Below are 23,349 nucleotides of genomic sequence, written 5' to 3'. Positions count from 1 at the left end.
ACCGTGTCCTTGTCAGGCTGAGAAGGCAACAGCCTTGAAGGATCAATACCCAGAACGCGCCGGCACGAATCAGTCACGTACACTGTTGGGTATCAATGGTACACGCGAACGAGCAAGAAACGACAAATCTGAGAACAAATGGGCAATGAGGCTCGCTCTTAAGGATTGTACAATTACTGACGAAGGGGAACGATGTTCAAAACGTGGTGGGTGAGATGATGAAGGTTCAGTGAAGGTTGCAAAAAAAAGCGGGGAGGGGGAGGGGGGGACAGAGACGACATCTCGCCATCGACGGGCGATGGGCTGGCTCGATGCAGCCGTAGCTTGGTGATGCATGTACTCGTAAGGGGCCACCATAGTCTTCTCACCCAAGCAAGCACGGGATGCGAATCGATCAATGTCTTGGGCTTTGCAGATGACGACGGGGATGGGCTGAAGGGCAAGATGGGCTGATGCAGGGGGTTTCAGGTTTCCCTCCGGCGAATGAGAGGCTGACAATGACTGGCTTCCACTGCCACGGCACCAGCCGCGACTGCTAGGGACACCCAGAGACACTGCACCCACTGCACCCGCTGCACCCACCACCTAGGTACGCGACGAGCCCAGGTGACTACTGGGCGCCACCAATGTGACAACGCCCGGGGCCGTGCTTTTCCTTAACCCAATGCTGCCAGTCTTTAGAGTCACCGCCTAAAGCGAGGAGCTAGAGTTACCTGTTTGGTTCTTCCGAACTTTGAATTTAGTTAAGCCTACCAGCCAAGCCAGCCTAGTAGCCTACGAGTACTCGTATACGGCTGAGCAATGCCTGCGCAAACTCAGCCACCTTCCCTCAAAGTCGCAATCGCACTCCAGTTGACCTCTAACAACATGCCTGTATCCAGCGCCGGCCCCGCTATGAATTTCGATCACGCTGTACAATGTCCCATACTGATACACATACATGGGCTGTAACACATGGACCACAGTATCCTGGAGTCTACAGTAGATCCCCATCCCCTAGCTCTTTCTCCGTTTCAGGACATACAAACACGATCAATCCAAGAAAAACGTCCTACATCATGGACATCAACGAGCTCGCTGCATACGCCTAAAAGACTGTAAGTCACATGCCATTTGTGAGCGCGGGTCAATAGACTCACCATAGGCTTGATATCAGGGTGAGGTACGGCTTCAAACTGGTGATACTCCAGCTTCATGTCGGGCCCGATGTTGATGTATGCTCCCTTGTTCTCCGTCGTGTCACAGTATTTGGGCGCCGAGAAGACTATGAGGAGACTGGTTAGTGTCTATGCGCAGATAGCAGTGGTCATTCGAACATACCAGTGATGCACTTCCCATCATGCTCGACCTCGTAACCATCCATCCGCACCTCGTGACTTCGAATCACGGCCTCGAGATTATTGTTTTCACAGAATTTCTTCGTAACATCAGGGCCAAACTGCAGCCCAACACCTCTCTTGCTGGGGCCTCTGCCATTTTGAGGCTGAGGATCCGTCCAGAGCATCTCCATCATAAGTCCAGACTGACCGGGCTGCCGCTGCACGTGGCGATCGAGTTTGCGGATGTCGTCTAGCGTAACTTTATCGTCCGAAAACAGCCCGCCGTGGAGGGTAAGATATTTCTTCCCGATCAAGGTTGCTAACGGCAGCGCGGAGAATGACTCGGAGAAAAGCTTGAACGTCTTCTCGTTGTACTTGGCCTTGCACTCGCCTTCAAATCCATACACTCGGTTCATATCGTCTGTTTCATGGTTGCCCCGGTTCAGGAAGAAGGCGTTAGGTCGCAGCCACTTGTAGGCATAGAGGAGTAAGGCGATTTCTGTCGACCATGATCCTCGATCCACAAAGTCGCCGTTGAAGAGGTATGCATGCTTGTCCGTCGGGTAGCCATTAAGTCGGAAGATTTCCAGCAGATCGAAGAACTGGCCGTGGGTGTCTCCGCAGACCGTGAGCTTAGTGGCGGGTGCCACGTCCATCTCGACCATGGTCGGCTCGTCATAGACGATGTCTCTCACAGCCTTGATGATCTGGAACACATATTTCTTGTGGATCTTCTTGCCGTTCTTAAACCGCTCTATCATATCGTCGATAAATTCCTGCGTCATTTCGGTCCCTAATCTTACACCATCGTATTTCTCGTCCACCTCTATCGAGTCCAAGTCAAGTCCTTCGAACGCTGAGGGAGGTTCTTCGACTTCGATCGCTTTCAAGAACTGTATCTTTTTCACCAGCTTTTCGCACTCTGCCAGTTTGATTTTGGCCTCTTTGTTGTTGGGCTCCTTTCGGCAAACCGCCTTGAAGTCTCGCAGGGCATCTTGAGAATTTAGAATGGCAGTGTTGGCAATCGCTCGTCTCCAGTATGCCTAGTGTGATAGAAGTTAGTTACCGAGCCAGTGCTACCAGACGCCGACTTTATACCTTGATATAATCTTTGTCGAGTTCGATTGCCTTGGTTGCGTCAGCAATGGCATAGCCGTAGGCCTCAAGCTTGATGTTTGCCTGGGCCCGGTTGCAGTAGAACGACGGGTCTGCATCGTACTTTTCTATTGCCTTGGTGTAATAATCAATAGCTGAGGGCCAGTCGTGTTGCGCAAAGGCCTGGTTGCCCTTGACTTTCAGGGCGGTTGCGGCGGCCTTGTCTGCGGCGAGCGTCGAGGCCATGGCCGAAGAGAGATTGGAGGTGATTCGGCCAGAGAAAAATGAGAGAGCAGATGCGGGGTAGTGCAGCCACGAGTGCTATCGTATCATTCCGGTGTCTGGCGTGAAATGTGTTGAGAAATGCGTGGTCGAGTGTTCACTTGCCTCACCTAGGTACCGGGCTTCGCTGGTAGATTTTCTGGTCGCGGATCGGCCGTTGGGTGGCCGTCGAGTCGAGAACTTTCGGAGAAGCCAAAGGAACCTCGTCAGACCTGCAGTTTCAGGCTCAAGGGCTGGAGCCAGCGTGAGCCAGACACCCAGTGACACCCAGTGCCGCCTAGATCTCGACGTCTGGCTACCACGCTATCGGCCGATCATCCGAAACCTTAAATGGCATTCATGAATTCGCCTTTACAAAACTGCGGACAACAAAACGCCCTTGCATCAGTGTATCTCTCTGGCCTCTCCGTCAACCCTATCTCCACCCTCACCCTCATCATGGCTGGTCGCGGTACTCGCACACGCGCCTGTATGGTCTGCTCCATTGTCCAGTCCGCCACTGTAAGCAACACGTTGTCATTCCCTGCCCCTCTCCAATGACTAACATACAGCTGCAGGAATTCTTCCGCAACGGTTGCCCCAACTGCGAAGATATTCTCGGCCTGCGCAACTCTCAAGACGCGATTCAAGAATGCACTTCTCAGGTGTTCGAGGGTTTGATTGCTATGGGCGATCCCAAGACATCTTGGGTGGCTCGGTGGCAGCGCCTGACCGATTACGTGCCCGGGATCTATGCGGTCAAGGTCGTGGGAACGTTGCCGAGGGAGATAATAGATTCGCTGGAGGACAACGGCATCAAGTATGTCCCAAGAGACGGGACCGCAATGGAGGAGGACAGTGTCGCGGCTTCTTGATGCCCAAGGGGTTCAGGCTGTTTGCGGAGAATGATTTACAAGATTTTCTGCTCCTGATGGCCAGGGACGTCTGAAGTGATGAAGACAGCCAATCAAGAATCACTGCGTGGCTCTCAAATACACCATACGAGGACTGACGAAAAGACTTTCTTATTCATGCGCTACGATATCGCCATTAGTGGAGACCACAGAGAACAGACATGTGCGCCAAACGCTGCAGAGTTCAGCCACCAAGCGACAACTCGTCGATAACTACACACAAACTTTTGCGCCTCACAGAGACTTGGCCAGCTTCTCAAAAGCATCGAGCAGAATGTCAGCATGGTGCTTCTGGAATATCAGCATCGGCCTCAACCTCACAGCCGAAGCTCCACTGCCACCAATATTAATACCAAGCGTCTTAGCCTTGGCCAGGAATTCGTCACGTTTGGGATTATCAAACGCAATAAAAGTCCCCTGCCCTTTCCCTCGGAGGTTTTGGAATTGTTGAGGATATTGTTGAGCGAGCCTTTCAATGCCTTGATATAGGTAGTCACCAACCATCGCTGTATTCTCCACCAGGTTCAATCTCTCAATTTCATTAATGATGGCGCGGAAGAGGATTGCTCGCGCCGGGTCGCCCATCCAGGTGTTGAATTGTCGATATGGCTTGTTCGGTCGCAAGTCTGGGTTGCCAAAGTAGTATCCCGCCGTTTGTGCTTTCTTGGAGAATGTCACCATGTCCGGTGGATCTTCCAGGTTCCAATGATCGTGGGCCCAAAATTTGCCTGTCGCGCCGACACCGGTTTGCACTTCGTCGACGATCAAAAGGACATTGTTGCGGCGGGTGATTTCTCGGAGACCTCTGAAGAAGGCTGGACTGGCGTGGTTGTCGCCGCCTTCGGACTGGATGGGTTCGACGATCACAGCCGCAACGGGATTGTGGTAAGTTTTGATAATATGCTCAGCTTCCTCGAGGCATCTCTTTTCTTCGGCCGCATTCTCCTCCGCGTGCTGTTCGAGCGGGTACTTCAGAGAGGGGAAGGAGCATTGAGGCCAGTCAAAGGCTGGAATATCGATCTTGTGGATGGGCTTGCTGCGCGTGGTCGATAGAGTTCCAAACAGGCGGCCGTGGAAGGCAGTTTTGAACGACATGATTGACATATCCGGGGAGCCGGGCTTCTGGTTCTTCATCGTGCTCTCGATCTCTTCTGGGGTGAACTCCACGTCTCGGCCGCCACGCTCTTGCTGTCGCTTCCACATGAAAGCGGCTTTGTAGGCGGTCTCATTGGCGTCGGAACCGGCCGTGGCAGTGAAGACCTGGTTCAAGCCCTTGGGTGCCGCTCGAAGTATACCGGTTTGCAGGATTGAGGCCCAGTCGTGAGAAGGGAAGTTGCCCAACGCGGGTCGATTGATTATCGCAGAGGCCATCTCTGGACTGGTAGCGGCTAGCAGGAGCGAAGGGTTGTTGTAACCGACAGGGATGGAGGCGATCTGGGCGTACACATCGAGCAGCACGTTTCCATCAGGGTCTGCGATATAGTTGGCGTAACTCTGTTGGTAGTTTGCCAGCATGTTGAGGCTGCGAGTATCAAATATTTTGTGAAGCTCTGCAATGGCCTTTTGGCTCTGTGGGCCGGGTATAGGCGTAACGACCGTGGGCCCAACGGGCTCATCGGGAAAGAATGCTGTGTCCATTGAAGGAGTCTCGATGTGAGCCTGGGCTACAGCGGCAGCTTTACGTTTGTTGGTGCTCGTCGCCAAAGTTCGGAAAGGCGTTGATCTCAACGAGGATCGAGCTGGAGTTGTTAGACGACCGACACTGCGCAGTCCGGCCGGGGCTCGCAGGAAGGACGCCATGGTTCGTATCAATCAAGCTTTATGGAACGTTGAGCACTGCAACTGTGAATGGTGCGGGGTGGATTGCGCATGCAAACTGAAAAACTAGTAGTCCTGCCTGGCTTCCTGAGGCAGGCTTCGAGCACTCGACTGAAAGGAGAGGTCAGTCGAACCCAGTGGTAGCATTGGACTTACTCCTGGCAATGTAGCAAGCAAGTTGGAAGGTCAGACAAAGATCACGGTGGGAGATGGCAGGTTTTCAAAGTTGGATCCCCTGGTAGAACATGAAGGGCGCGACGCCGCAGTCACGGACAGCGAGGCAGGAACAAAGAAAATGCGGAGAAGCACGCTGCATAGGCCTAATTGGCGGGTCGGATATCCTCGCACCTCCAGCTGCGCAAATCAGAGCATATAGCGCTCCCCCACTGCCGTCAATGGACTTCTTGACATCTGCTTCAGGAAGGCCGAGGCGGCATTTTGAAAGAGGCCCTTGGAAAAAGGTTGGCCCTCTGAGAACACACATTGTGGATAAGTATTTCAATGGATTGTCTTTTTAGAGAACTGTTTTTGAGGCATTCCGTCAATGAAAATATATGCTAGACTCCATTGGTTTCATATGCCATTTTTTCTACTCATCCTCTGCGCTCGAGGTTGTCCATCGCCTGCTCATCACTCAATCCCTCTTGACCAGGAGCTCGATCAGTCCGCGGACCATCCGACGCACCCTGTACAAAATCCGACGGCTGCACTTTGTGCTCCGTCATCCTGGTTGAACCCTTGGCAAATGGATCGTGGGTGACACCGCCGGGTACCGCGTGCAGTCGTTTGGAGTCAACTTGGGAGGGGAGAGAATCTCCCGTTCCAGTAAGAACATCGTTCACAGCAGTGTCTCTGGTGGTCTACGTAAGAGTTAGCTTGAGTAATGGGATATGGGGTATTGGATGTGGGATGTTGAGCTGGTACTGACCCTGGGGATGTCGCCTTCGTTGGTCGCTGCCTCTGCAAGTGTCCGGCCACCCAGATTGTTAGGATCGGTTTCAGAGGCTATTTGATCCGGCCGCGCTTTGGATGGGATGTATCGCGGCTCTGCTGCGTCGTCTGGTACCTTTGTGCCTTTTTGTGCCATGTCGAAGAGGTCACCTCCGCTGTCTCGTCCGGATTGAGCCATGATGGATTCGAAAACGATCACTTTCAACGTTACAGATGCGAGTCAATACGTTCAGGGAGCTGGTAAAGGTGTGTTCGGGTGGACTTCAGGGACACAAGAAACGGGCAGATTCTTCGAGACAATTTATTGCTCCTCAAAGCCGTCTTTGAGCCCAGGGATCGAAGGAGATCGTGTGCACACTGAACAGTTCATCGTCATACAGTGGAGATGATGATGTCACGAAACTTGCCCCTGAGGTGCCTGATGTTCCTGGCATGATTTCAGAGTTGCTACGTGGTCGTCAGCCTCATGGAGAGAGATTGGCATCAAACATCTGCTCAGGCTGTGAAAGAATATGCCGAGTGTTGATGAGAGAGGTAACAAGAGACGGCGACCATCTGACAACTTTTCTTAGCGTTGATTCCGTCAACATTTTAGCTAGCTTCCCGTCCTTGCTGGACTGTGCCCCGCAGCCCACCAAGTTGCCGAGGCAAAGAGCTTTCGCGATGGGGAATGAACCATAATCTAGCAATAATATTCATCTCTCAGTCCACTTCAGCTTCCCTATGGCACATATTGAAGTCAATCGAGCTTCTGTAGCGCCTCAAAGAACCAGCGCTGACTTGTCTCTCCCAAGAATTCTCATTTCCTGATCGTGAGCGTCGAGCAAAGATGGCGGGTCCAAACAACGGTATCGTCCTCTATCACTACTCATTCTCCCCTTTCGCCAGGAGAGTTCTGTGGTATCTAAGTCTGCGAGGCATGGACTATGCTGAATGTGTGAGTGACTGCTTGCTATTTGCCGGCTCTTTTGGCCTGAGTCGAGCGCCTAACGAAAACTGATATAGAAACAACCGCCGGTTATGCCTCGACCAGATCTGAGTGCCTTGGGTGTTAACTACAGAAGAATCCCTGTAATGACCATAGGCCGTGATGTCTACTGTGACAGTCGCATCATCCTTCGCAAGTTGGAAGACATGTTCCCCGAAGGGGCTCTAGGTGCATCAACGGCCGAAGAGAAGGCCATTGAGAAGTTTCTGGAAATCTGGAGCATAGAGGCGGGACTCTTCACACGGGCGTCGCAGCTTATCCCGACGAGTATGCCGCTTTTGAACGATCCCAAATTCACCAAAGACCGAGAGGATTATTCCGGCCGACCATGGAGCAAAGAATTTATTGCCGAGAATCGACCAGAAGCATTGGCAGCCATCAGAAGCGGATTCAAGTTCCTCGAGGCGACTCTGCTGGCCGATGGGCGGAAATGGGTACTCAAGACGGAAAAGCCGACTCTGGCCGACATCGAAGGTAAGCAAAAAGTACACTGCAGGACCTAGCAAGGTCGTCCTCCATATCGATTTGGCTAATGCAAGTGGCCTTAGCCATTTGGACGTTTGATTGGTTGAACGGGCTCAAAGGGGCTCTTCCCCGGGAGTTGATCTCTGACAAGAAATATCCCAAGGTATTTGCGTGGATTGCCAGGTTCAACGATGCACTCAAGGCCGCCAAAGCTCAAGCGCCGAAACCGGCCTCTTTGAAAGGCGACGCTGCGGCTGAGCGGATCCTCAACGCACCCTTCGCCGACAAGGACTTGGGCGTTGACCCCGCGGATCCTCTTGGATTGCAGCAGGGAACCGAAGTGGAAGTGTATGCAATTGACTCAGGCACCAGTCATCATGACCAGGGCCGGCTCATTGGGTTGACAGAGGATGAAGTTGTCCTGAGCACTCAAGCCAAGGACAAGGAGGTCCGCCTGCATTTTCCCCGGACAGGGTTCCGCATCAAAGCAGTCACTGGTGGAGGCAAGTCCAAATTGTGAGGTGGCTGCACAGTTTTGCAGTCGGAGAAGGCGATAGTCGTTCCACAGATGCAATATAATCCGATGCTCCTGTCTAATCCATTGCAAAGGGCGCATATGACCGCCTTGCCGCCCAAGGAGCTCACACATCGGCATATTCAGACCAAAGCCATCTGAAACGGGAAAGCCAACCTATGTGTCACGAAATCTTGATATTGGGCTCTCAAAGAGCCGGAAAGGTTGAAAGTCAAGGTCCCAAAGTGTACATCCACGGGCCCTCTGCGTGTCGGCCCATGCCGTCTCTATTTTATCCCTTGTTTGCTCTTGTGGAGCTGTAAGTTGGGTACAACCTACCTAGGTACCTGCCACACCGGTCTGGAAAGAGACATTTAAAAGGGACGCGGTAGATTTCCCACCTCTGGACGGATCTGAAGCTCATGCTGCCAGAATCCCAGCTCTTAAACCCCAGGTTTCCTCCTGGCTCTGGCCATCTTCGACAAGACTCAACGAAAGGAGGCAGTGGGCTCCCCAGCAGCGAACTATTATGCAACAATAGACGGTGAGCGCATCGGGCCTGGAGGTTGGTGTTCTCACCTCATGGTCAATAAGCTTTGTGCAATTCGGAGAAATGGTGACATGTCACACATGCAACAGCGCCAAAGACTCAGTAGTAGTAGATGCCCAACTCATGATAGATTGCGGTGGCCAATTGCAGGGCCATGGCGTCCTTTCTTGGCTGGTAAGAAACGCACAGAGACGCGATGCCCATGCGTCTTGCTGCCCAACGCGAGGCCATTGGCTGGAAAGCGAGTCCCAGCTGGCATGTTTGGGGGTTGTCTGAGCTCACCGGTGTCACTAGGCTGAGCTTTTTCCGGTCATCTGCACTGATAAACCCCCGTGTAAGAAATCGACAGACAGGTAAGCTCCAAGGCAGCTGCAGGCCTCCCACGCGCGGGCCTCGCTTGTCCATGTCCGCCACGGGGTGGGCATTTTGATGTGCTCGGGATGTGGCCCAGGAGAAAAGGTCTCGTCATGGGGAGAGTATGGAGTGGGAGGATGATGTGAAGGCGAAAGTGAAGACACTTGAGGATGTCCTTCCTCGTCTGTTTCTTTCTGGAAACAAATGGAATGGAAGCAACTGTTGGAAGCACATACTATGGTGAAATTAATTTGTTTCGTCCGTAGATGGGTAAACCTACCCAAGTAAGGTAGGAGGTACTTTTGAGGCCCTTTTGATAAGCGTCTGCTATGCATTTTTTCTGTCTTTTTGCCCGCGAACTGAGAAGACTTCGTCTCTCGCTCTTCGCCTCTCAGTCTCCCATCCCATCAAAAGAAGAGGCTTGATTTCTATTTGACAGCTTCAGTGCCACCTTCTATTCTCCGCTAGACTGGGTGCCAGTTGATCGACGGTATGTAGTGCTGCGAGCAGGATCATCATCCCACTTTAACGGTTTCTCGTGTTTCAGGACCTGGCGAGACGTTGGGCTGACTCGATGCTCGATCTTCCTCCTTTGCTATCTGTTATTATGTAGCAGGAGGCGCAAAAAGACCGCCACTCGCGACTCATGGGAAGAGACGAGGAGTCCTGTTTGTTGGTCCTTGTACACTCTGGGGCATTGATCCGCAAGCTGCTCTCGTTCCCTGCCCTACTGTGTTCGTACATCCTTCGGTACCTCGCCAGGTATGGGGAAGGTACCTTAGGTAGGCATGTCTACTAGTAGTTAAGATGCCTGCAACCTGGCTCGCTGGCACCCAGGCTGGGTATCCCCCAAGCTGCTTATTATTTGGGTTGGGCGGCGGTACAAGGGGCCCGTCTATGGGCAACGATTGGGTAGCAGTGCCTCGCTTGAACAACCCACTGGGTGCCACCCTCTGGGCCTCTGGACCTCTGCCCAAAAGCCGCCCTGGTGGCAGTTCTGCCTGCAGTGCCTGCACACACAACCCGCCCTCTCTTCCCTTCTCCTTCTATCTTTCCCATTTCCAAAAACCTGTCCTTCTATCATCGTCACCCTTTTTACCCCGTCCGATTAATCACATCACCCACTCCTGTATCCCAGGCCATACCATTCCATTGGATCTCAATCCTTACGGACTCCTTGGACTTGTCTATCCCGGTGGATTTTGATTACCCAGGAGTTACTTTAGCCCACAAGGAACCTGACCAACGCAATCCCGTCGCTTACCCTCAAACCGTTCTACCTGACCACTTTCCTTCCCATTTGTCTGTTCCCGCCTTTGTTGCTGCCCAACGGAACAGGGATTTCGCTCTTGCGCATCGGAGGCCCTTTATATTCGCGGCCGCCAGCATGTCCTCCCGTTATGATGACCGAGACTACCGCGGAGGCGAGCCTCGTCGAAGAGAAAGAGAACGTGAGCGTGAGCCTCGCGAGCGTGTTGAGCCTGCACCCCGAGAGAGAAGGATAATAGACGACCACCCCGAACGAAGAGAAAGAGACACCCCAATGTCTGATGTCATGGACATTGGAATTGACCGCCGTGTGGAAGCCCGCCCGGACCCCAGGATGGACCGCATGGACATTGCGAGAGACCCAACGAGGGCCAACACTGCCAGGAGTATCGATCCCATCCGGTCGGAACGTACTGTGGACAGCCGTAGTGTCGAGCCTCCTGAAAGACTCTACCAAGATCCCGCCACTGGACAAATGTACCGCCAATTGCCCCCCCAGAGATATCCTCCTCGTGAAGACCGTGACTACCTTGATCCTGTTCCCCCCAGTCGTCGTGTACCAATGGACGCAACCATGAGGGACCGTGATGAACCCTCAAGGCCCCAACTCCAGCTTTCCGAATTCTGGTGCCCCGGAGAGGGAATCGAACGCGAAGTGATCCAACATGAGATTTGCAAATTTCTTGGCCAAGATGCCACATGTCGCCCCGGGGTCGATTCTCGAGTACGCTGCCTCAACAGGTCGTCATGGTAAGTGTGGTTGCTAACAATTGTCGTTAGGGACGTCCGGGCTACTGGGTTAGGGGATATCGCGCACTTACGACGGTACGGACTCCGGGTTGCCACCTTTCCCTCCCCTTGTGTTATGAGATCCCCATACTGACCGACCCTGGCTAGGCGATGGAGCAAAGCCTGCGTGATGAGTCCGAGAGATGGCTGCGCGAAAAAGATCGAAGGCGGCGGCAAGGTGAAAACCGAGGTATGGGCCGTACGACACCTCCAGCAAACGAGTCTAAGGCTCGGACAGGTTCCTATGCCGACTTGGCAGACTCGCAAGAAAGGACCCTAGACCGACGGCGATTCCCACCCCCTGGAGACATGGACCTTGACGAGGATGATTATCGTGCGCCTCCTAGGCATCGTGAACCTCGTGAGCGTGAACGTGAACGTGAGCGTGACCTGGAACCTCCCCGCCCCGTGGCTACTGGCCGTATCCCAGTCACTACTGGCTATCCTCCTGAACCTGGTTATACCCAATATGCCATTTCCTCTCAACAGTCAGGATACGCTCCAGGCCAACCGGCATACTACGGAGTAGACAGAGAACCACGGACTTTACATGGGGGTAACACGACGCCTCCAACTTCAGCCATTAGCCGAGCTGCACCACCCGCGGCCTATGGTCAACCCGGATACCCACCGAGGACAGCACCGCCTGTCACCCAGTCGATATCAGCATCCTATGATGGGCGAAGAGGGGACATAATGGGAGGTCCATATCCCCCAGGCTATCCGGAGACACGTACCACTAGAAGATGAGCGCCATCTTGCTTGTCCCCTTTTCATACGGCATATGTCCCTGGATAATGTCATGCCTGAGCAGGAGCTCCTCCAAAGCCCGGGATTCAGATATTCAAAGATCCCCTACATTCTTACCCGGCCGTGCCGCAGGCCTTGGAACAAGCAGGCCACATGGATTGCAAATGCACTATTATTGTTATGCCCGGATTGACATGACGACCTATGCCATGGGAATACAACCGGATTGTTACATTGGCGCTCATGCGGCCACGAATTATTGCAGGTTTCAGAGGCAACACAGTTTGCGCGGTCTATGGTTACAGAGCGACACCAATCTACGCATCACTTTCCTGGAGTCGGGCCTTTTTGTCCACCGTCGTCCACGTGCATCCTGGAGGCGTATTGAAAATCACTGGAAATGGATGTTCTTCCCAAAGATTGATAACCATCATGGCAAAACCCGGTCTTACGAATCAGGAATTGGAGGCACCGGGCATTGGATTGGCGTGTTGGAGATGAATCATGGAGCTTGAGAGTTGTTTTTGTTTGAACTATCGAGACTGATGACAACGACTAATAGCACGACACCTTATACCACTGGCTTGTCACTCAGGCTGTGTTCCGGATGATTCTCAATGTTGCTTCCTGTCGTGATCCTCGCTGACCTGGATGGGCCCATCATGCTCCTACCCGGATATCCCTTGGTGTTCCCATTACCTTGACCTCGGTTTTGCGGGCTCAGTCCGCTCTTTGACAGCTCGACGCTCGCTTGATTGATTGGACGTACAGGCCATCTTGTTGTCTGCTGAACTCGACTCTCACTCTTCACAGGACATTTCGGGGACCAGCTCTTCATTGAAGAACGCTGGCAAGGAGTGACTGTTTCTCGTGTCCACCAAAACCAGGACCCGCCTCCTACAGTCTGTTTTCTTGCCACATGGTCTGACATATATATAGCCTTGCTTCGCCTCTACCCAAGATCTGGATTGCTGGCACCCGTCGTTGTCAACCCACTACCTGTCTCTTGCTCATCACATAGGAGTCTATCCGTTGGTCCGTGGTAGGCAGTCAAAGGCAGAGGGGAGATGGTTGGAGAACGTCGATAGTATACAGCTTTGCTAGACCTGGTCGAATCGTCGACCGGATCGTCGAAGGAACCATGGACTGGAACCAGGGGTGACGGCCGCTCCATCGCCGCAGAGAGACGACGAGTCGAGTCGTCGCCAGGCCGCCAAGCTCAGCTCACCCGCTCAGCGTACGCTGGCTCGAGAGTGTCACTCGATGCTTCACACACGCCGCCATGTTTTTACTGCCTCACCCAACCCTCATGTCACTAAGGATGTCACTAAGGCAGTGACTGTTATTCGTCGTTGCCTGCGAAGATTTTTTCTCTTACTATTTATTCTCGTTCCTTTTCACCTTTTCACTCTCCTTCCTTTCCTCTCCTTGTCACCTTCCTTCCACCCTTTCCTGTCTGAAAGGGTGTACCTTGCGATACCACTGAGAACTCCCCCGCCGCTGTCAAGATGGCCTCCCCAACTAGATCCGACTTTCCCAAGTTTCTGGATGGCGACGTCCTCATCATCATCTCACCATCTCAAGTCTACAAACTTCACTCGCAAGTCCTGACAACCCACTCAACTGTCTTCGCCGAGCAAATTGCCGCGCAGCCGGCCCCTCGCCTGAATGCACAGGCTCGCCGGGACAACGCGGCTGCGTACCGTTTTGAATTCAAGCGGTCGTCAGATGAAGATCAATCAGGGGAGTTCATCCGGATGGTAAACAATATCCCCTCATCCTGGAAATGTCACGATAGACTAGAGGCTAACGAAATGCATCACAGGAAATCAATGAGGCTGGGCGGGTTGTAGGCCCTAGCAGGAATGTTGTGATGCCAGACCTGGAAAACGGAAAGGGGCCAGACTACAGCAACCGGGCATGGGATTGGCTCTTTGGAGTCTTTTACAATCGTGAGCCTGTCTTCGATGACAGCAATCTCGCCACTGTCCTCTCCTGCGTCCTTTCTCTGGTTGAGTGTGCTGAATCCATCGGCGCCGTCGAACATGTCCGCGATGTGGTTGATCTCGCTTTGATGCGTCAAGACGATGTCCTTTGGACTTCTATTTTGGAGAATCCCCACGTTTGGATTGAGCTTGGTCGCCGCGTTCGATCACCTGCCATCTACCGTGAAGCAGCCATCCATTTGATCGGCCAGTGGGGCACGATCCCCGATGAAGAGAAGGACAGAGTCAGTCAAGATATCCGTGAGATCTTGGAACGCAAGGCAACTGAACTCTCGCTCAAGAAAGAAGCGCTTGAACTTCGCATACTGGGTCATTACCCGGAGTTCATACGCCGCATTGCCGCAGACAAGCCTGGACGTCCCTCATATTCTGGTGACATCTATATGTGGATGGCTGTTGGCTTTTTCCGGCAGTGGGTAGCACAGAATATCTCCGACGATCGTACGCGCCGCGCTCCGGACGGCGGCTTGAATTTCTACATGTCGCTACACGCAGGAGGTCACGCTTATCTCAACCATATGGACTTCCAAGAGTTTCACAAATACTTCCCTATGAGCATCAAAGCCTGCCATGTGCTTGAGGCGAACATGGGTCTTCTCAAGGAAGACATCAAGGCCTTCGTGGAGGATATCATGAAACAACACACTCACTTGAAGAGAGAGCAACACGAGATCCACTGGTTGACATGTGCAACAATCGAAAAGGAAGACATGCCCTGGCACATTCCAGATACGAACACAAAACCGAACGATGCATTGCAAAGCATGTACGATGACATTGAAGATGAACAGGCTCTGATGCAAGTTCGGGCCACTCTCGAAGGTGGTGGTAAACGCAGTGGACACGACGACAGTCACACTCACGCCCGACCAAAGAAACGTGCCAAGATCCACGAACTAGACAGCGCCAGCGAGTCTGACGACGATGGAGGATCCTCCAACGACATGTTCGTCAGAGAAGATGGATCTGATCCGATGGAGGAGTGATCAATGTGTCGCTCAAACCGCGGTCGAGAGCTTCCAGCCGACACAGCTGTGACCACTCTTCATTATTGGATTCTCACAAATCGCCCAAAATGCTCACATTAGTACGACATTCCTCAGAACTGCTTGAATTTTGTCCGAAATCGCGGCGGCCTCCCGGGCATTAAGCAATTGCATAAGAGCTGAAGAAGAAGAAGAGGACGCAACAGGTGTGAACCAGAACACTACATCATGCACAAAACATCCAAAAAAAGACGTGACAGGTGTGAACTAGGACACACACTATGCATAAAAAACACCAAAAAAAAAGACGCGACAGGTGTGAGCCAGGATAGTACTTCGATATTGGCTACAAGAGTCACACGACAAACCTCAACTAGAGGCTTCAGTTCTTGGGCGAGGCGCCTCTTTCGCGCGCGTCCCTATTCTTGGGCTTGAACGTGGCACCTTTTTCGCGGACGTCCCTGCTCTCGGGCTTGGGCGTGGCGCCTCTTTCGCGGACGTCTCTATGCTTGGGGTTGAACGTGGCGCCTGTTGCGCGGATGTCCCTGCTCTCGGGCTTAGGCGTGGCGCCTCTTTCGCGGACGTCCCTATGCTTGGGTTGCACGAGGCGCCTGTTGCGCGGACGTTCCTATGCCTGGGTTGAACGAGGCGCCTCTTTCGCGGACGTCCCTATGCTTGGATTGAATGAGGCGCCTCTTTCGCGGACGTCCCTGTTCTTCAGCTTGGGCGAGACACCCCTTTCGCGGACGTCCCTGTCTTTGAGCGAGGCGCCATCTTCGCGGCCGTTCTCTACGTGTTCCGCCTTTGTTCCAGAAGGGGTGCAGGATAGCATAACAGCAGAGCTCAGGAAGAAGAGTGCATGGGATTCCCCCAAGTTGCTAGGGACAAAGGGGACTTAGTCAAAAAACGAATTTGCAATCGAATGCACATTTTCAATGTTTTACTGTCCCTTTTCCATCAATTGTAGTGCATCAGGCTATGTACATTGCTTGACCATCATCGCCTCATCTGCTGCCAGTGTGATCAGGGCCATTGCAGTCCATCCACTTCCGCTCCCCCTTGCTGTAAGAACCCGTATTGAGCACTCAATGTTCCAAGGACGTCAGGATTCCGGCTTGATGCAATCTAAAAAAATGACTTGAACTTTCATTCCGGGTCGTCGAACCCTGTCGGTATCTTTCTCGGTCCGCTCGGTACTAGATAGTGATATATGTCAGCAAGTCTCGTTCCGCCAGCGTAGTCTTTCAGAATCCATGTGTCCATTCACTTGTCTTCAGTTTGACCACACCAAGATCCTCCGATATCAAAAGACTGCCGTCCCAAAGTTGCAAGATACCTCCATTCTCATTGTTTGATCCCCCTCCTTCTTCCCTACACCAAACAAAGCCGGGTTTCCCCGCGAATGCCACCATCTGTACACCACAAACAAAACTCACTTGACTCGTAAATACGTACCGGGATAAGTCAGAGGAATTCTCGGTGGATCTTGGTCCCCAAAGTATCTCCTCATCGGCGGTATAAAGACAAATGTCGCAGGTCCCAGACCACCAATGACGCAGCTCCAGAATATCGCCGGCTTCTCGTGCGCCGCCCAGCGAAGGTACCGGATGGGTTGGCCCCAGAAACGTTGAGGGACACCGGACATTGTTTGTTAATGAGAGGAGTGTGGAGGGGGATGCGTGCCCTGAGGGGAGGAGTTTGAAGCAGGATGGCTGAAGGGTATGTGCTTGTAACGGGGTTGGACAGATTTGGTGACGAGGTGTGGAGGAAGGGAGCTTGCTCGATTCTGTAGCAGTGTCCGAGTTGAGCTGTAGAGTCCGGATCGTCTGGCTTTCCGAGCTCGATTCTGGAGCAAGAGGAGTCGCGAGTTGCTAAGGAGAGAAGCAATCGGTATGGCCACGGTGTAGGAACCCGTTGTTTCGCCCTGCGTCGGGCTCAATTGGCGGTCGTCTGAGGGAGGGACATGGCGGAGGGTAGTTGGAAGCTCGAGATGAGGTCCCAAGTGCAGCCTTGGCAGCTACTGCAGAGCATTTGACTCATATGCGACAAGGCTGAGGAGAAGATTAATTGACCACGTCTCCGCAGTACGAGGTACGCAAAAAGCCATTGGGGAAGCGTACTCAACGCAACGAAACTACAAGTACAACCTCCCGAATGCATGTCCCTGCTTAAGCCCGGGAACCAGGTCGGTCGTCCATCTTGTCTTGTCTCAAGATGCGGCTCTTGTCATCAATCTGTCTTGTCCTCCTCCCGCTGCTGAGCGCCGTGCTGGCCAAAAGTGCTGTGGGAGACCGGGTCCTGGTCGTCCTGGAAGACGAATCGCAAAAGGGACTCTATTCGCAATTCTGGGCTGATCTGGAAGGTACGTCTCCCTTAGGAGTTGGGGTTCATTCTGTTTGCGCCTAGATTGGGAAGAGAGCAGCGACTGATTTTGCAACTCTTGTCCATCAGGGCGTGACTATAAACTGTCTTTCCAGTCTCCCAGAAACGAAGACCTCTCACTCTTCAGACATGGCCAGCTAGCCTATGAACATTTACTCCTCACACCTCCGAAATCGAAAGGTAAACGAACGCAGCCACATCACAGCTCTGGTCAGGATAGAATACTGAAAAATGGAACAGGCTACGGTCCCGCCTTGACGCCCAAGATACTGCTTGACTATGTCAATGCAGGGGGAAACGTCTTGCTTAGTCTGTCCTCCGACGCAGGCACACCTTCTGCCATTTCCTCTCTCCTGCTCGAGTTTGACATCTCCCTATCCCCCGATAAATCGTCTGTTGTGGTCGACCACTTCAACTATGACACCGTTTCCGCGGCCGAGAATCACGACGTTTTACTACTCGATCGCCCGGGCCAGTTGAGACCCGATGCTGTCAACTTCTTCGGTGGTGACGGCACCCTAGCTGTGCCCAAAGCAGTCGGGCAGACGTTGGGGAACAGCAGTCCTCTCCTAGCGCCGATTCTGAAGGCACCCGTCACGGCATATGCATATAATCCGAAAGAGGAGGGCGAGAGCGTGGAAGAGCCCTTCGCCACAGGTTCGCAGTTGTCGCTTGTGTCGGCAATGCAAGCCCGCAATTCTGCCAGATTCACTGTCCTCGGCTCGCTGGAAATGCTTCAAGACAAATGGTTCGATGCGTCTGTGAAATCACCGAGCGGAAAGAGTGGCAAGACTGTGAACAAGGAATTTGCAAGACAATTGACCGAGTGGACCTTCCAGGAGGTCGGCGTTCTCAAGGTCTTCCATATCCAACATTATGAGATCAAGCCGTCAACCAAGGCTGGGGAGAATACCACGCAAATCAGCGAGTACGATCCGGCCATCTATCGAATCAAAAATGACGTGGTAAGTTGCTTTGCCTTGAAGCCCCCCTATGGCTTGTCTTCAACTGACTTTCTCTCCAGAAATTCTCCATCGAAATCGGCCAATACGACCGAACACACTACGTCCCCTTCACTGTCCCCACCAACGATGCCCTCCAGCTCGAGTTCACCATGCTCTCCCCCTTCCACCGCATCCCTCTCCACCCATCCTCCGTGACACCCAACAGCACCGTCTTCAGCACGACATTCACGACGCCCGACCAACACGGCATCTTCGCGTTCAAGGTCAACTACAAACGGCCCTTCCTCACCTACATTGAGGAGAAGAGACAGGTCACGGTTCGACACTTTGCGCACGACGAGTGGCCTCGGAGTTGGGCCATTAGTGGTGCGTGGCCGTGGATCGGGGGCTTGTGGAGTGTGATTCTGGGATTTGTCGCTTTTGTTATGGTCTGGCTGTACTGCGAGCCGCCAAAGGAGGAGGCTGAGCGAAGGAGGAAGTTGAGTGTGAGTAGCCCTAGGTAGACACACGACGGAAGAGGATTTCATGTATTCTAAGTGGGCTTCATTGACGGATGGGCGAGGGCATATAAGGAAACTCCCTAGATTCCAAAAAGGTCCGAATGGAAAAAGGCGATTGATCTGGAAAACAGTCTCATGGATAAAATGTGGATTCAGTTCGTGCTTTGTTCTGTGACTCTATCGTGCTATTCATATATTGTACATGTTACCATTACGGAGGTGCGATATTGAATTTGACGTATGCCAGCTGGTGATTTGCCGACCATATATACAAACACTGCGGCCAGAATTCGCTCATTGCCGTTCGACAATTTCCTGAATGAGCTGGCTGCCTTGCACTTTGTGGAAGAGGGATTCCAGTGGGATTCACTTTTTGAACGATCGCCACATAGCAGCAACGTGCTCGATCGTTTGTTGCATCTCTGTCACCGTGCGCGCGACCTTTACCTCGCAGCCCGTGAGCGATGGGGGTTCACTGCGAGAATGAGTCCATCTTGCTGTTCGAAGTCGAAATCGGCGACGAAGAGCTTCGGGCAGTACGAATTGCTCGCGAAAGGTAATAGACTCTGAGTACTGTCGCTTCGGCTCGGCCAGTTCTTGCCCTGCGGCTCTGCGTGGCCGCTGATTGTGCCTGATGCTGGGGTCCCAGCTTTGCAGCATCGATGCTCTCCCCAAGCTGTTTGGTGACAATGTGAGTGTACTCAACCACCCAAGAGATGCTTGTCTCTTGCAAGTCCGTCTGCGCCACACCTGGGATGTCCGCTGGACTTTCGCCCTGGAACACGGCGATTCGAGTCGTATCGTCTTCGTCTCCACTGCTCGATCCGTTACAGCCCTCTAGTCTTACTCTCATCAAACCCCAACCCCTCTACCTCCCCTTTCTGGCCCTTACCCATCTGCTCGCGGACATCAAACGCAGGCCGTCCAGCGTACAGCTGGCTCTTGATCCCGCCACCCGGCGCACCTTCCACTTTTCTTCCACTCCCATCACCCGCCTCGAGTTCCAAGCTCGTGGAGATGGGCGCGTTCCCTCGAAACCGTTTCCTCATGTCGACCAGTCCGCGCCGACACTCTCGGAACCCGATCTTGAGTTGTTGGCATTGCTCGGGCAGGGTTTCGAGTAACGGGTGGGAAAGGCATTCGACGGGTGTGTGCCGCTGCACGAGAATGCAGTCGCTGTTTTGGAGGCATTGGGCGAGCGCGGCGCCTGTCAGATGAGTTAGTGACAGAGGATGGTCTGGGGAAAGTAGAGGGGAATATGCAGGGATAAGCCAGTGAAGTTCCATGGATTACATGTAATGAAATATCATCTACATATTGGCGGGAGAGGACGTACGGATGTCTTTACACGAGGATGGCATTTCGAACGCAGAGACGAGAGCTGAGTCTGGAGAGACCGAAAGGGTATGCAAAGTGACCGCGCGTTTGTTGATAGACCCCTTGTGAGCAAAGTAGAGAATATGGAGGATGTTCGCCCGATAGAAGCTATGCGAGCATGAATACCTAAGGCAGTTTGAGCATCAGTTGATTATTTGGGGGTGGCCGAGTGTTCTCCAAGTCGCGGAGCCGGATGACTTGCCTCTTTAAACTGCCACCGCGAGGCTGACGAGGCTGCAGCCTTGCGAACCAACATATCTGAGATGAGGCTCTCCAGGATGAGCTTCACAACAACCACACTCCCGCCAAGGATACAAAGAATCAACATTCACCCAGCATCACCTGATACCCGAGCTCCACTTTCAAAAATGACGAATATAAATCTGAGAAAACCAGAAAGTTTCCCAACAATTAGTCCAACACGGAAGAAGTCCAAAACAGCAACAAAGAGACCCCCACTCTACGCTTCGAATACGGCCCACCCTTGATCGAAATCCCTCCCCGCAAGGGGGGAGAGAGTAGTGACAGGAGGGACTATTGTTCAAAGAGTTCAGTGTATCACGGTCTGGTTGGTGGGGCCTTTCCTTGACATGAGGCTTTGCTGTTACCGGCTCTCTAAACAACACCCCCTGGCAACGGGGGGGCGGCGTTTGGGAGGTAGGAACAGTGGGGGTTTCGCCCATGTCGTACTATCAATGATTGTACTATCTTGTGGCTGATGTAAGATTGCTCGAGAACTGCTCTCCTCCGGGGAGAGGTCAGGAGCCGCATCACCTGCAGTGGTATCATGAGATAGGGCTGAGCGGCTGTTGTAAGATTGCTCGATAACTGCCCTCCTCCGGGGAGGGGTCAGGAGCCGCAACACCTGCGATGAAGCCAAGGGAAAGGTTACACGATAGACCAGGCGTGGAACTGAACTTTTGCTGCCGGAACTTTTCTCTTAAGGAGGTGGTCGGGGTTCGATCCTCAATCCAACTACTTCTTTTTATAGAGTGGGAGACTAAGTATCACTATATATACGTGTGTGTACTTTAACCTTGGCGGGTGAACTTGTGAAGTTCACTCGTCGCTCATTCAGCTTTGAAAGGGCAAGTTGAGGTCTATCACTGTTTGTCAACCCCGGCTTCGACTTCTTGAATCTTCATCTCCAGGTCCTGATCACGGACTGGCTTCTCAATGGTTATAGCCGTGACGGTCCAGACTGTGGGCAAGACAATCACCAATGATCCCATCGACAAGCCCCAGTTCATCCCCAGCTGTGTCATGGGACTCTTGTGCAAAGCGTTAATCCTCCAAGCCATTGCTCCGCCCGTCGCCTGGAAGGTCTTGTACGCGCCCACGAGAATGGCCGCTCGTGAGGTCGAGTTTGACTCGGTGCCGATGAGCCAGTAGCAGAATCCCTGCCACAGCGCGTCATAGGCACCGTAGAAGATGTACAGGAAGATCGGTCCCGTCGACATCGAGCCCTGGGTATAGTCGACGTCTTGCTTGAATCCAGCAGCCAACCATCGGTCTTGCCATTTCTGAAACGCATATCCTCCACCCCAGATGGACATGCCGGTGACAAAGAGAACAACCCACCCAAGCCGGGCTCGCATGGGACGGGTAAGAAACGGTAGGTCCAGCAGGACGCCAATCAGGAGGCCCCCAAGCATCTGGGCCATCCAGTACAAGGCCCCGTTGAGTGACCGAGTTCGAATGTTGAAAGTCATACCGTTGACCTGGTTCTGCTGGTACGAGTAGAAGACGTTGGCACAGAAGAACAGAGGCAGCATGCAGAAGACGCGCCAGCTGGCCATTGTCCGCACAGCGATCTCGACGGTGGCCTTCCACGAATGTTTCTCCCTCTCGACAGCGGCGTGGAGCTGCGCAAGGCGAATCCGTTTGGGCGAGCAGATGAACACCCCCAATGCCCAGCCGAAGAGCATGATCACCATCAGGGCGATGTAGGTCGAGTCCGACACCGTGCCGGACTTAGAGTGGAAGTTGAGACCGAAGGACGCGAGGCTGCCCACTCCACCACCGAGATTGAAGACGATCCAGAAGACGGCAATAGCACGGCCTTTCTGGGACTCTGCAACGTAAGTTGTCATCTGCCGATATCTGTCAGCTTGAGCTGATCATGGGGGAGCCATAATCGCAATGGCTTTAACAGCAGGAAGGGAAACCCACGATAGCACCCTGAACAACCCAGAGCATCGAGGCCCCGATGCCCAGAATAGCACCAGATGCAATGACGAACGCGCCGTTGTCATGATCTGCCCACCGTCAGAAAACCACCTTCCACAGCGCAATCGTCCTTACGATTGAAATTGAGCAAGCTGCCGCTGTACAGGGCATACGTCCAGCCACCTAGCAAAAAGCAGATCCGAGGCCCTGTGTAAGAAAAGAGAGGGCCGACTATGAATAAGGCTGTACCAGCGGTAGCGGAAAGGAGAGCAACGGTAGCGTTCGCGGCGACTGCGCTGGTTGGTCAATACATGACTTTTGGAACTATTTGTCCTGCTTCAGATTACCTGTCGGATCGACTTGTCCAGAACCTCCAAGACCACCAAGCGCGTTGTACATCTAAACGGTAGGTCAGCATGTCTTCATCTGATCAGGAGCTTCCAGGTACTTACCCCAGGGCAGCAGAAGCATATCAGGCTAATGAGCATAATCTGAGTCCATGGGTGCGCATAGAAGGACTTGACGGATGAGAAGCGGGAGCCATTCGCTTGCTCGACATTGCTCTGGTAGGACTCAACCGGCTGTACAGCCTGTGTCTCGTCTTCCTTGACCATGATGAAGATTCACAGTCACAGATAGATCTGTGAGGAGCGAAAAGGAGCCCTCCGCAATGGGCGACGCCCATATAAGGCGCATCATATAGATTTGCGACCGACATTGTCGTACAATCCAGATATCTCCCAGCCCGAAGGATACCGTTACATCGACTCCTCGCTCTCCTCATCCCCCAACTCTGATTAGCCTTTGATAAGGCTCCTGTCGAGGCGAAAGGTCTTGTTGGGTGAGGAGACGGTTTTCCTACTCTGGACGTGATCAACATTCATTAGCGGTAGGAGAAATCCTTCGGCTACCGGCAGGCCGCTGAAC

General features: G+C 53.0%; 11 protein-coding genes across 11 annotated transcripts; 5 read left to right on the top strand and 6 right to left on the bottom strand.

Moving 5' to 3' along the window:
• Positions 1–1,051: 1,051 nt before the first annotated feature.
• Positions 1,052–2,660, bottom strand: Z520_06247 (uncharacterized protein; the record flags this gene model as incomplete). Its single annotated transcript, XM_016776748.1, has 4 exons — positions 1,052–1,087; positions 1,140–1,264; positions 1,321–2,362; positions 2,418–2,660. 4 exons carry the CDS (start codon positions 2,658–2,660, stop codon positions 1,052–1,054), a joined length of 1,446 nt encoding a protein of 481 aa, XP_016632290.1.
• Positions 2,661–3,134: 474 nt separating this feature from the next.
• On the top strand, positions 3,135–3,550 carry Z520_06246 (uncharacterized protein; the record flags this gene model as incomplete). Its single annotated transcript, XM_016776747.1, has 2 exons — positions 3,135–3,197; positions 3,254–3,550. The coding sequence occupies 2 exons, from the start codon at positions 3,135–3,137 to the stop codon at positions 3,548–3,550; spliced, it is 360 nt and encodes a 119-aa protein (XP_016632289.1).
• Positions 3,551–3,823: 273 nt separating this feature from the next.
• On the bottom strand, positions 3,824–5,389 carry Z520_06245 (4-aminobutyrate aminotransferase; the record flags this gene model as incomplete). Its single annotated transcript, XM_016776746.1, has 1 exon — positions 3,824–5,389. The coding sequence occupies one exon, from the start codon at positions 5,387–5,389 to the stop codon at positions 3,824–3,826; it is 1,566 nt and encodes a 521-aa protein (XP_016632288.1).
• Positions 5,390–6,000: 611 nt separating this feature from the next.
• On the bottom strand, positions 6,001–6,536 carry Z520_06244 (uncharacterized protein; the record flags this gene model as incomplete). The annotated part of the gene is made up of 2 exons (XM_016776745.1): positions 6,001–6,267; positions 6,336–6,536. The coding sequence occupies 2 exons, from the start codon at positions 6,534–6,536 to the stop codon at positions 6,001–6,003; spliced, it is 468 nt and encodes a 155-aa protein (XP_016632287.1).
• A 651-nt stretch (positions 6,537–7,187) lies between these two features.
• Z520_06243 (uncharacterized protein) lies at positions 7,188–8,331 on the top strand (the record flags this gene model as incomplete). The annotated part of the gene is made up of 3 exons (XM_016776744.1): positions 7,188–7,295; positions 7,364–7,820; positions 7,895–8,331. 3 exons carry the CDS (start codon positions 7,188–7,190, stop codon positions 8,329–8,331), a joined length of 1,002 nt encoding a protein of 333 aa, XP_016632286.1.
• A 2,285-nt stretch (positions 8,332–10,616) lies between these two features.
• Z520_06242 (uncharacterized protein) lies at positions 10,617–12,037 on the top strand (the record flags this gene model as incomplete). The annotated part of the gene is made up of 3 exons (XM_016776743.1): positions 10,617–11,222; positions 11,279–11,323; positions 11,396–12,037. 3 exons carry the CDS (start codon positions 10,617–10,619, stop codon positions 12,035–12,037), a joined length of 1,293 nt encoding a protein of 430 aa, XP_016632285.1.
• A 1,508-nt stretch (positions 12,038–13,545) lies between these two features.
• Z520_06241 (uncharacterized protein) lies at positions 13,546–15,029 on the top strand (the record flags this gene model as incomplete). Its single annotated transcript, XM_016776742.1, has 2 exons — positions 13,546–13,797; positions 13,863–15,029. 2 exons carry the CDS (start codon positions 13,546–13,548, stop codon positions 15,027–15,029), a joined length of 1,419 nt encoding a protein of 472 aa, XP_016632284.1.
• Positions 15,030–16,273: 1,244 nt separating this feature from the next.
• On the bottom strand, positions 16,274–16,674 carry Z520_06240 (uncharacterized protein; the record flags this gene model as incomplete). Its single annotated transcript, XM_016776741.1, has 2 exons — positions 16,274–16,400; positions 16,466–16,674. The coding sequence occupies 2 exons, from the start codon at positions 16,672–16,674 to the stop codon at positions 16,274–16,276; spliced, it is 336 nt and encodes a 111-aa protein (XP_016632283.1).
• Positions 16,675–17,243: 569 nt separating this feature from the next.
• Positions 17,244–18,879, top strand: Z520_06239 (uncharacterized protein; the record flags this gene model as incomplete). Its single annotated transcript, XM_016776740.1, has 4 exons — positions 17,244–17,391; positions 17,481–17,591; positions 17,652–18,376; positions 18,436–18,879. The coding sequence occupies 4 exons, from the start codon at positions 17,244–17,246 to the stop codon at positions 18,877–18,879; spliced, it is 1,428 nt and encodes a 475-aa protein (XP_016632282.1).
• A 469-nt stretch (positions 18,880–19,348) lies between these two features.
• Z520_06238 (uncharacterized protein) lies at positions 19,349–20,237 on the bottom strand (the record flags this gene model as incomplete). The annotated part of the gene is made up of 3 exons (XM_016776739.1): positions 19,349–19,691; positions 19,741–20,083; positions 20,213–20,237. 3 exons carry the CDS (start codon positions 20,235–20,237, stop codon positions 19,349–19,351), a joined length of 711 nt encoding a protein of 236 aa, XP_016632281.1.
• A 1,119-nt stretch (positions 20,238–21,356) lies between these two features.
• Positions 21,357–23,036, bottom strand: Z520_06237 (uncharacterized protein; the record flags this gene model as incomplete). The annotated part of the gene is made up of 5 exons (XM_016776738.1): positions 21,357–22,346; positions 22,426–22,511; positions 22,558–22,713; positions 22,770–22,821; positions 22,875–23,036. 5 exons carry the CDS (start codon positions 23,034–23,036, stop codon positions 21,357–21,359), a joined length of 1,446 nt encoding a protein of 481 aa, XP_016632280.1.
• Between the last annotated feature and the right edge of the window lie 313 nt (positions 23,037–23,349).

The sequence above is a fragment of the Fonsecaea multimorphosa genome, assembly GCF_000836435.1.
Source record: "Fonsecaea multimorphosa CBS 102226 unplaced genomic scaffold supercont1.11, whole genome shotgun sequence".
NCBI lineage: Eukaryota > Fungi > Ascomycota > Eurotiomycetes > Chaetothyriales > Herpotrichiellaceae > Fonsecaea > Fonsecaea multimorphosa.
The sequence above is the reverse complement of the archived record's forward strand: the minus strand, read 5'-3'. Positions and strand labels throughout refer to the sequence as shown.